Genomic DNA, 12,832 nt, shown 5'->3' with positions numbered 1-12,832 from the left:
ATATATATATATATATATATATATATATGTATATAAGCAACTCTTACCCCACCCCATTAATCCTTACAACGAGACTATCCATACTCTCGGACCTTGAATTTTACCTCTTACTTAACCCATACTCTCGGATCTAATTCATGCTCTCGGATCAATAATTGTGCCATTCCATGCTCGCGCATTAGGGACAAGTGTCTATGTGTAAATCCATTCTCCCGGATTAACGACGAATGACTATATCCTATCCATACTCCCGGACTGAGGACGACTGACTATGTCTTAATCCATACTCCCGGACTATGGACAATTGACTATGTCTTAATCCATACTCATGAATTAATGACAGTTGACTATGTCCAATCCATACTCTCGGACTAGGGACAATAAATATGTCTAATCCATGCTCTCGGATCAATGACATATACTAAAGTTATATTCTCTGAGTATAACTCACTTGTACTCGTAAGAAAATACTACCCAATATTCCTTATAGTTAATTTAGGTTTACTCTTTATCCTAAATCATCATATATAACCAAGTATGTTCTTTAACACGTATTTCAGGCAACATCAATTAACTCGCACATAAACATATAATTAATACTTCAATCAATACTTGTACTAAAATCATGTTCATGAAAGGGACTATGCAGTTACTTGAAAAGGTGGTGACTCGGCACTCGGACAGCACTTCGTTACTCTTAACACAATTTTTCCGTGACAAAACCTAGTATCATTACCACTAGAGTTTAGTCTAATATTCACCAAGACTAATTAATAGTCTTGATATTATTACTATTATATAAGCACGAAAAAATATTTCTCAACCAGTATATACAGACAAGGGCCAGACATAGAACACCGGAGGGTAGGACCATTTTGGCATATAGCACTTCTGAAATCCAACAACCTTATGCGGCCCTTTAAACCAGATTGCCCGTACCGTGAGTGGTTAAAAAGATATTATAACGACACTTATATAACTCATAATAATAGATCACATACTCATTATAAGTTCCTAATAATATTACTATATTAAAACATAAGATATACTAACGATAGGGTAGGCGTAGCTCACTTACAGCGGATTTTTCGCAAAACCGGACTTCGTTGGAGTAGCGTTCCCGAGCCGAAAGGCTCTTTTCTCGGGACTTCGGGATCCTCGGGGCTTCCTTCGGGTGCTAGGGGGTTTACCTAGACTTTAGCGGGGGTTAGGGAGCTTAGAGAAAGAGAGTATAGAGAGAGATAGAAGAACGTTGAGGGGTGAGGAAATGAGGGAACCCGAAACTCTTATTTATAGGCTGAATTCCTGATGGACTCGCTGAGTCGGTCCACTGACTCGCCGAGTCAGTGCCATGTGTCATCATCTGATGGCTTTCCTTTAAGAGAAAGCAAAGGTTGTGATCGCACCACGTCACCCAAACTCGTACAGCACCCTCCCGACTTAGAAAAATCATAACTCTCGCATATGAGCTCTGTTCGACGTTATTTTTTTCCACGTGTAGGTAAAAACAAGATCTACAACTTTCATTTAGACTCCGTCGGCTAATTCTCGACCGATCTTAAGTTTAACAGTAGGAGGAGATTATACTGTTAAATGTCCGCGTAAAATTCATAACTTCTACATACGGACTCCGTTTTCGTCTGTCTTTTTATCATTGAGTTCCTATTAATTAGATCTTCAACTCTCAGTTAGGACGCATAGGCCAAAACCGCTCGAACTAAAATTCGAGTTTCGGGTCGTGGACTGTTATGCCAAATCTTAGAAAATTCATAACTTCCACGAAGTCAGATTTGGGCGTTCTTTTTTTGTATGTTCTCGGTTTAACGTATACTACAATTTTTGTTTATATCACTTAGGCTAAAAAGTTATTTATCAAAAATTCACTATTTACGTCTCCCGGTGTCGTGCTGGTTTTGCCGCGAAACTTCGACGAGCCATAACTTCTTCGTTATAACTCGAATTTCGGCGTTCTTTATATTTACGGAACCCTTGTAACATATACTACAACTTGGTTAAGATTAATCCTTCTAAATAATCTTCCATCAAAAACTCATTTTTGATGTTTATTGTCTTTAAATTGACTAGCCTGAATCTGCGGGCGTTACATCAACCAATTCATCAATTGTACGGAAAACCTCTTGTTCTTGAAGCGAGTCTCTAATGTTCCCGCAATATGGTTTTTGCTTAAACGCTTAGCGAGTTCTAGTGTAGTAAACGGGTAGATACCATTTTTTCCTAAAAATACTTTGTTACCTAATGAATCAAATCTTGGTCTTTCTATGGCCGCAAGAAACATAACTTTTGCAATAAACTTTTTGCTTTTATGTGTTCGCAATGATTCATCTTCATCGGGGACAAGGTAGTGACGTTTTGATGGTTTTGATATGTAAAACCACTTTTCATCAATATTGAAAACATTAAACATATAATAGAATGTAGGAATGAGACTTAATAATGATTGTGTAGTAATCTTTAATAGGAAAAATTCTAACTTTGTTCTTTTATTCTCATGAGTTAGAGTCGGCTTGATGGCAATTGTATGTGGTCAAAATACACCTCCCTTGATACGTCTATGCATCGTTGATTTCGAGACATTTATAGATTTCGCAAGAGATCGTAGATTGACTCGACGACGTAATGGAATTTCTGAAACTTGATTCTAGTTTATTTGTACCCTTTTCCGCCCAACAACCTTTGGCTTATTTGAAGATAAATCAACCAGTAATCCGTGGTCAATTTGAAATTTAGTTTGATGCCAAATGCAACTAACAGTCCATGTAGAAATCGAGAATTGTGAAGCTATTTCACTTATGAAACCTTTTTTTAATTCTCCATCAATACTTTCTTGCAATAAGAATTGATATATTGTTTGACGTTGTGCAATAGTGGTGTTTTTTTAGTAGATGGATTTGTGGAATGCTTCATATGAAAATTTGAAATATGACCAATAGTAGATAATGTTGTAGGCTAGTAACAGAAAGTCTTTGCTTACATCGAGACATATGTATATGTAATTAATGGAAAGTGAATGGACACATAGAATTTCCGGACATATTGAAAAAAATATTGGTGGCAAAAGAAAAGGCTCCATAATCTAGAATCAAAATGAAATCCTGAATGAGTTTTAACCAAAATGAAATTTTAACTCGATTTGCCACAAAATTATGACACCACATTTTGCCTCCATGTGTTTACCAAAAATAATGAAATTTTCAACATATGTATAAAAACTTTCCGGCAAAAAAATTTGTTGGGTACAAAAGTAGGTGTAATAATTAAATTATATGAATTCTAAAAGAAATTATATAAAAAATTTAATAAGGGTAGAAATGTCATTTTGTTAAGGTAAAAGTAAGTGTATATTGATTTTGGGAAGGAGGAAGTATCTAAATGTCCAGCTTTAAATGTTGCTTTTAGGATTCCATTTCATCACGAATTTGAATAGTTTTTTATACATTTGGCACATATTTAACATGTGGTTGATTATATGACAGAAAGGATCGTGTGTTCGAATTTCTCAAAAAGCTCTTTCTGTCTACCATTAACAATGACTTTTAGACCTAATGAGTATACGATATACGGATCAACACCGGGCTAAGAGCATTCAAAGTAATCTAAATATACATGGTTTGGGGAAAAAGGGCCTATACTTGACTAGCCCGTTCATATTCTAATCAATTTTTTGCATTTTGAACCATTTTTGCATCTCTACTTACTTGTAACCCACAAACATGTTAAAAGCTTAGGGACATAATCTTTTTAAGAAAAAACGCTTGCATACATCACTGACATAGAGCAATAGATAGATCTAGATTAACACTACATTTGTTTGAAGAGTGATCACTTGTATTCTGCCTTGAATGTGTCTCGCTGATTTCACTTGACAAGGAACCATTGCTCATCTGGACTAAGGGATGTTGCAATGATAGTGATAACGATAATCCACAGTCATCAGGCTGGTCGACCTCTTGAATATTTCTTGCTTTCTCAAGTTTCATCCCACTGAGCATTCCATGTTCAGCAATTTCTAGTTTGGAATTCTGCATAATTAAACAAATTTATCATAACAAAAAAAAGGTTTTATCCTAATTAAGTGGTGATCTGTTGTATCTAATGATATAAAAATTACTGGCAGTTCTATACAAGATATTATTTAAATATAGAATCAGCGATTATCGTTAAATTACAGGTCTTTCTTATTTACTTTTGTGGTGATTAAATGTGGTCAAAAGATAAGAAATAATTGGAAAGGTGGGAGTACTTGGGAGATGAAAATAAGACTGATCTGATCCTATTTACAAGTCTCTGGTACTGTGCTTTCCGACTGCATTTATTTGCTTACAGAATGGACCACCATTTTCATGTTCTTCTATATAATTATATAAAATCCTTTCTTCTACTCAACCTAGTACACGTGTAATGTAACAGTAAGTCTTTGGCATGCAAGAAACCGTATTCTAATGGTAAGTTTTAACATATGTCTCATTGGGGAGTTCGCAAGTACTCATGTTATACTATTAAACTCAGAACGTTTAGACTAACATAATCAAATTTCAACCATGCAAGCAAATATTAACTGAAAATCCTAAAATAAATCTTTGTATGTCGAAATATGTAAAATCACATTTATGTTATTCATCAAGTACCCAACCATTTGAGTAAGTGAAAATGCTTTGATGTTCATCTTAAAGATAACTCTTCTGTATTTCGACTATCTCTTAAATTAGCATATAGATACATGTTTTAGATATTTATATAGTTATACTACGGATGCATTATCCTAAAACTATTTACATTCTTGGAAATAGTCTTCTTTTTTAAGACATATGATGAGGTGGCATTATCCATTCAACTTTTCATGACTTCCACCTAAGCAGAGAGTTGAATCACTGGTTCAATGGGTTTTTTATTTAAAAAATAATTATTTAATTTATTATATATTAACTAACATATCTATTATTTTCTAATGTATTTTACATTTAATAATTTAATTACTTTCTATTTAATAATTGACTTTTTGTAAATTAATTAAAATGATATATTTTTATTTTGTAAGTAAATAACTTTTGTTTCATAGTTTATTTCTTATTCATCTAAAAGAATAAAAAAAAAGCTTATTTACATTTTTTATGAAACAATCAACATGATAACATTTTATTATTACAATACAACAAAATGAAATTACATATTAATAAAATGTTTTTAAATATGCTCAATTAAATCATTTCGAAAAACATGATGCCACGTGGAATAGTATGATGTACTACACTCTCATATACTTTTAATTTAATGTATTGCTCGTAACTTTCAATTCCTAACTTATAATCTTTAATTTGTAAATGTAACTTTTAATTTCTAGTTAATTTTATTTTCCAGTTTTATGCATTATTATTTTTTATAAAATGATAAATACATAAAAATTAGTAGAATGAGTGTAATGTTGATGTAGTGATCTATTAATCTTTAATAGAGTTTAATAGACAAAATAGCATAGTGCCAGAAATCTATTAAGCATCAATAGAGTTTAATGGAGTATAAAGTTTAGAGGGTGGTTGAAAAAATAGCTTATTGCCTATTAGATTATGACTTATTAGCTTATAAGCTAATAAATTAGAGTGCATTAACATATGAAAAATGATAATAGCGGTTTTCAACGACAATAATCTATTTTTATCCAAGCACTTTTTTAGCTTATAGTGGTGTGAAACCACTAATAAGCTATAAGCTCCTTAAAGAAGCATAGTCAAACACCCCAAGTAAAATAATATAATTAGTGGAATGGTAATGTCACCATTAAACTTTGGAAGTTCAAATGCTTTAGAGAACACAAAAGAGGAATACATGTATTTATATGTTCAAGTGTAAGGCCATCTTCAATGCATTCAATTCATATGAGTTCAATGGATTGATACATATACATTCCACTTCCTTTACAACTTTACTTATTAAACTCTACACTCCATTAAACTTTATATATTTTAACAGATTGCCGTATCATTTATCATTTTCTTTTTACTTATTGTTATTTTTTAAATAAAAACTACAGTTAAAATTACCATTAATTAAAAACTACAGTTAAAATTACCACTAATTAAAAATTAAAAATTTGAAATAAAAAATTTTATATATATATATATATATATATATATATATATATATATATATATATATATATATTACTTATTGTTATTTCTTAAATAAAAACTACAGTTAAAATTACCACTAATTAAAAATTAAAAATTTGAAATAAAAAATTATATATATATATATATATATATATATATATATATATAGAGAGAGAGAGAGAGAGAGAGAGAGAGAGAGAGAGAGAGAGAGAGAGAAAAGAAGGTACCTTTAGGAAGTCAGATTCTCTTAGATGGTTAAAGGAGGGATTCGAGTGAAAATGTGGAATAGAAAAGGAATGAGGCTGCTGCCATTTGTGATCACCAACGCCTTCCTTTCCCTTTATTCTTATTTCCGAGTATCCATGCATCCTTGTCTCCATTCTACCTCTATATACATACATACAAACACATATATACAATATCAAAATATAATAATAAATATTAATAAATAACAGTAGTTTTAAACAAAGACTACCAAAATAAATATATCTCATCCATTAATTTCTTATTTTATATTTAGTTTGACAAAATCTTCAAATACCGCTTATTGAACTTGTGATAAAATACTCCATTTTTTTTATCTATTTTTCTAAAAAGTTTGATGGTATCAGTAAAAATTAATGTTTAAACCTTTTGGAAGGGACAGCGAAGGGATGGTAAATGAAGTGAGGATTAGATTCTTGAATGGATGGATGTAAATAAATCTCATGATCAATGCACCCATCATGTTGATCCTCAAGAGACTGTTTTCTGTTTAATCCAGTGGATCTGTGAATCTCATCATCTGGATATTGAAAAGTTCATGAAACATGTCCATAAATTAGTACGCATAAGTGAAACAACACAAGAAAACAAACAGAAACAGACAACAAGGTATCAAAGTAAAAGGTTTTTTTTTTTCTCATACAAGCATGAGTGTTCTGTGGTGTTTTGACTAAGTTAAAAAAGGACTAAAAAGTCATTATTTTAAAATGGGTTTATTGTAGATTCATTCAAAACAACAACCACGACTTTAACTGATAAAAAAATAAGGAAAGGAATGTCTGGAATTTATCATATTAAATGCCACAATTAGAATGGAGGCAAGAGGCTGTGTTCTTCATGTGTTTTTGTTAAAAGATCTACCTTTTGGGAAAGAAAATCATAAATAATAGTAGGATCCTAGTCTTCCGTATGCTTTTTGCCTCAACAACAACAACACACGAAGATGACAACTTATCCTCCAAGATTAACCACTAGCCTTTAGTTTTACCCTACTAGTATTCTCGGGTTTCTGAAATCATGCATTTGAGACTCATGATCACGCGTTAAGTTCTTACAAACACGAGGTTTTATTAGAGTTCTTAATAATATTACAAGTGATACATGAGATGCATATATACCTCGTGTTACAACATCGTTCTTCATGCTTCTATACATCTGCAAGTTCAGTTTTTTTTTTGAACTAACATAAGTGCGTGTATTCATAAAGGTATCAAAAAAGGGGGGAAATGATGAAGATAGGTACCTGAAGATGACTTTTAACATGGGAAACAGTGAGACCCTTTACATCCATCGTCTGAAGAACAAGCTTAGGTGTTGCTTCTGCGTACATGAACAACATCATTACAAAACTAACAACGTAGGTCTGCGTGTGTAGATGTATACACATATACATATACATACATGCATAGATACATACATATATGTACGTATGCATCATTTTTTATGATCATCAAGAACAGCAGAAAGAACATACTATTCGGACCACCAAGTGTGTGAATGGCATGAACAAAACAACGATGAAGATCAGGAGTCCATCTGAGTCTTGGCACTTTTGATCTTATGTATTGCCTCACTGTTCCATTCCTCTCACAACCCCCCATCTCTCTCTCTCTCTACGTATATTTATGTCTCTTGATCTCTATGGAAAAGAAAATAGATCTTGCTGAATTTGTTGATTTAAGAAGTTTTAACAGATGTGAAGCTCAAGAATCATTCAACAGAGAAAATGATCTTCTCTTTCTCTTTGTCAATGTAGGTGGAGGGAGATGATAGTAGTAATAAAATGGTTTGTAATGAACCGGTTAGTTCGGGTGGGTGAAAATATTACCCCCTGCAAACGAAAATTCTGTTCACGAGGGATTCTGATACGTGATCTGGTTCTCTTCTCCTCAGGCTTTACAAATTCAACTGTTATTTATATGAATTATATCTACAGAAAGATAAGAAAAAGAAAAAGAAAAATGCTGCTGTTTTGACCCTGTGTATTTTCTCTCTCTAGAATAGTAGGAGTTGAGATACAATACGCCAACTTCGTCATCATAACAACAGCAAAACCCATTAAATACAATAAATTTGGGGTTAGTATGTACCTTGTTTTACTTGATTTTATCGCAAAACAAAACATATCATACTTTATAATAAAAACTAGCTAAAAGTTTAATAAAAATTACGCAACACAATAATCTACTTCAATGGTGTCAAATACTATTAAATAAGTAAATATAAGTTGTGCTTTAGAAAAAAAATTGTAATAAAAGATAATTGACTAAAATGAAAAGTGATTTATGATTCTACTAATATTAATTATCTAAAAAGCTTAATAAAAATTACATAAGACAACTTCAATGATATTAAATATTATTAAATAAGTAAACATAAATCGTGGTTTAGAAAAAAATGTTGCTTTATAATAAGAGATAATCACAAAAATACTAAATTAAAAAAAAATCATAATATTTATGATATGATAACAACTTCTTCCGTAGTAAATGAATATGATTGTGAGATTTGTAAAATAATAAAGGGACAAAAACAAGTTGTTTGCATGATAAAATCTATTTTTGTTGTTTTGTGACCGTAGTTACCAAATCATTTATAGATTCTCTCGAATGCACGCCTTTTAACAAATGATATAGATAACGAGCTGGATATCAAATGAAGTAAAATAAGTTCAATTATTCGTATTTAGAAACATAAGTTACTTATTTCCTTAATTACTATCTGCAAATAACTATGTTTCGAAAACTAAGGGCATTTGCATTCCATAAACCTATTTTGCAATATTGTATATTTCACGTTTTTCCATGTCATGTTTACATAAGTTAAATTGTTAGGGTCTTTTTACATCAAGCGTTTTTTATGTATGCCTTGAATTATAGAACAACACCAAAATCACTTTATTTCCATAATCTGATCAGGATGCACCCAATCAATTTTTATTACAACTAACACAATGGACAACACAAAATATATCACCATTATGGTATCATATAACGAATGACATTTATAATTGTTTTGGCGCTATCTTCTTCAAGTAGCTCGACGACATCACGTCACTGCATGTAGTAAATTTTAAAGTGATTGATGTATGGTAAATTTTAACGACATAGTGGATATAACATCGCAACAAACCCAAAAGAATTTCCATAAACTTTAACGACATATACTCCAGAAGAACATTAAGTGCCTCTAATGCCCCTCCACTATAAGAAAATTATTTTGAACATTCTGGTTTGATAATTTCATTTTGATTAAAAGAGAACTTGTTCCTAGATGTTTGATATGAAGGCTCAAGATCAAGAGAATTTGTTATTTTATTTCATGAAATTAAATGTAAGATTTATAACCAAAATCTCCAAATTTGAAAAAAGTTCAATTTTCAAACCTTGTTCCTTAAAAATAAAATAAAAAATAGGGTAAATAGTGTTTTATCTCCAATCATATTTTATTTTTTACCCCCAAAAACTATATTCTTAATATATTTAATTCTTTCAACTTATATAGATTGTCAAACACACTATTTCTATTAATTTGGTTTTAACAAATCTATAATCTATATTTTTTTCATTACAATAATATTAAATAAATAAGATTATAGTTATAACACACTTATAAATAAATAATATACATGCATTTATAGAAATATTGCACATACAAACTTTTAAATAAATATTATACATGCATTTATATGAATTTGATGAATAAAAACAAACTTTATATTTATAATTAATTAATATAATTTAATATAACAAAATATTATAAGTATTAAATATTACATTTAAATTATAATTAATAGATAAAAATAAACTAGAAATGTATAAATATATAAACAAATGGACTAAATCCGACAACGCAAAGTTCATCCACATTTTGGGAGAAATAGTTACTATAACACCATATTTGGTGTAATAGTATTCATATCCCCCAAAATGGGGGAATAAATGGGAGAGGGTTGGAGAAGAATGGGGAAAAATGAAAAATGAAAGTGTGTTGGAGATGCTCTAAGCTTGAAGTTAATATAAGTAATTAAGATTAAGATTCTATGATATGATACCAAAAGTCTTTTCACAAACCGTGACTTTAAAAAGAATAACTTCACCACTAAGTTTGTATTTGATAAACGTTTGACCGAGTCGGGTCAGACGTTTTTAGCTGTTTGGTCAGTAAAACGTGTTTTGTAATCCAACTTTACGCATATGACTCAGTTAGGATGATCTGATTCGGATGGAAGAAGAAAAATAACGGACCGGGAAAGGGAAATATGTTTTCCATCTATATATTTGCCCTTCCGTTCATTTTCGCCTCTATCACTATTCTTCTCCTTCTTCCATCGCCTCCATAGTCAAGCATCAACGATTTCATCCATACCAGTGCTCCATCAACTCCCTCCTCTCATCATGTATGGGTTCCGATTTGATTTATGTTCGTTTTTATTTCCGATTTTTCAGTTCGTGTTTTTATTTATGTTCCTTTTTTATTTCGGATTTTTCTGATTTCTCTTAAATAGCATAATTGATGACTCTTATTTATGCATAATAGATGAATGAGAATATGTTCTGATTTCTGATTTATCTGTTCAACATGTATATGGATTCTGATTTATGTTCATGTTGATGTTTGTTGTTATGTTTCCGCTGATTTTCTTGTCATGTTCTGAAATTTGATGATATGTTAATGTTTTCTCTTGAATGTTCTTTGTTTTTGCTGATTTTGTTGTTGATTTTGTAGTTGATTTTTGTTGATATGTTGATTGTGGCGATGATTTTGTTCTTGATTTTGCTTTGTGAATTGCTAGCAATTTTGTTTTTTCAGAAATCTCACATACATATATGTTGAATTGATTTTCTTGTTGATATTGATCTTGATAAATGTTATGGTAAACTTATAAATTAATTTCAAACAAGTTTTATAAAGCAAGTGATAAAAGTTATGAATATTTATATTTTAGGATGTTGGTTTCGAAGAGTGTGATTCAACAACTTTACCTATTACTGTATAGAACAACTAGGTAAAATGGCTATTTTTCATCGATCATAACATTTACTTAGGTATACAATCAAACAATATGGTTTCTTACCCAGTCAAAATTTATTACCCAGATAGATATTATCCAATCATCATTTTCTCAATCAGCAACTATCAAACGAAACCTAAATAATATTTTTCAAATTAACTTTTGTGAAAAAAATAATTCTTTTATGATAAAGATGTAATAAGTAATCATTAGCTTACCATACCTTCCATTTACTCATGTTGTTGAGTAACCTTTTTTAACCTAAAACAAATATCATACTATTTTTAAATTAGAATAAAATACTACATTTAATTACCATCTTTTTTCTTAAACGATTTAATTACCATCTAAACATGTGTTTTTTAACAGAAAACTTAATCTATTTCCAAATTATTTTTAAATTTATTCATGTTTCAGACGGGACTTAAACCATTTCTCTTTAATATATATATATATATATATATATATATATATATATATATATATATATATATATATATATATATATATATATATATATATATATATATATATATATATAACCTATACTAGAAAGTCTTTGATCATCTAAACACATGTTAAAAAACTTGCTATGTATCTCCACTTTGGTTTTTGTATCATGAAAAAAACAGCCTTCCTTGCTAAGTTCGTAGTTGAGTACCTTTAATAGCATATTTGATAGAGAAACTTTCATAATAACCAATTTACAACCTAATAACCAAATTACAACCTCAACGGTCAAAAATAACCAAAAAAATCCACATCTAAAATGACCATCAAGTCCAAGGGGCCTTTAAAGACTAGTTATTTCATTTGCGGACTCAACTTTAACATCAACGAAAATATTGGTATGGGACAAAGTTGAGAATGAAAGCTTACATGTTTTTCACTAGATTTATATTTGGAATTTTCTCTTTAATTTTTCACTTATAGATAGGATAGATGGAAACATAGTACTACAATAATTACTCTTAATTTGTTAACTTTTCATGTAAAAGTGTAAAAGTTGTCCAAGACGATCTTTCATGTGAAAAGTTATCAAATAAGATATAGAAATTTATTATATAATTAAATCTTTTATAAAAATAAATAAATTATGTAATAAAACTAATGTTTATATCTTTTATATATATATATATATATATATATATATATATATATATATATATAAATTATGTAATAAAATTAATCGTATAATAAATCAATAAATCGTTTTCTTTCTTCAAATGTCATTCTAAACAAGTTCTAGTTATGAGGGAAACCCAAAAAAGACTTTGCCTTTAACTAAATTGATATATTCTTGAACTAAAAGCAAGGTCTTTTTGAGTTGCCCTAAAAAACTAGTAACTAAAAGAAATGAAACTTTGAAATGAGAAAATGATTTATTAGATTGTTATATGACTAATAAACTCATTGGAAATTACGAGGA

The 12,832-nt window shown here is 30.0% G+C and overlaps 1 protein-coding gene across 1 annotated transcript; it reads right to left on the bottom strand.

Annotated features, from left to right (window-relative positions):
• Positions 1–3,628: 3,628 nt before the first annotated feature.
• On the bottom strand, positions 3,629–8,401 carry LOC145100042 (myb family transcription factor MOF1-like). Its single transcript, XM_079037470.1, has 6 exons — positions 7,864–8,401; positions 7,633–7,709; positions 7,508–7,544; positions 6,756–6,909; positions 6,353–6,512; positions 3,629–4,040 (listed from the first exon to the last, which is right to left on the bottom strand). Exons 1-6 carry the CDS (start codon positions 7,988–7,990, stop codon positions 3,783–3,785), a joined length of 813 nt encoding a protein of 270 aa, XP_078893596.1. The 5' UTR covers positions 7,991–8,401; the 3' UTR covers positions 3,629–3,782.
• Between the last annotated feature and the right edge of the window lie 4,431 nt (positions 8,402–12,832).

The sequence above is a fragment of the Lactuca serriola genome, chromosome 4 (genome assembly GCF_051521515.1).
Source record: "Lactuca serriola cultivar US96UC23 chromosome 4, Lser_US96UC23_V15, whole genome shotgun sequence".
NCBI classification, from domain to species: domain Eukaryota; kingdom Viridiplantae; phylum Streptophyta; class Magnoliopsida; order Asterales; family Asteraceae; genus Lactuca; species Lactuca serriola.
The sequence above is the reverse complement of the archived record's forward strand: the minus strand, read 5'-3'. Positions and strand labels throughout refer to the sequence as shown.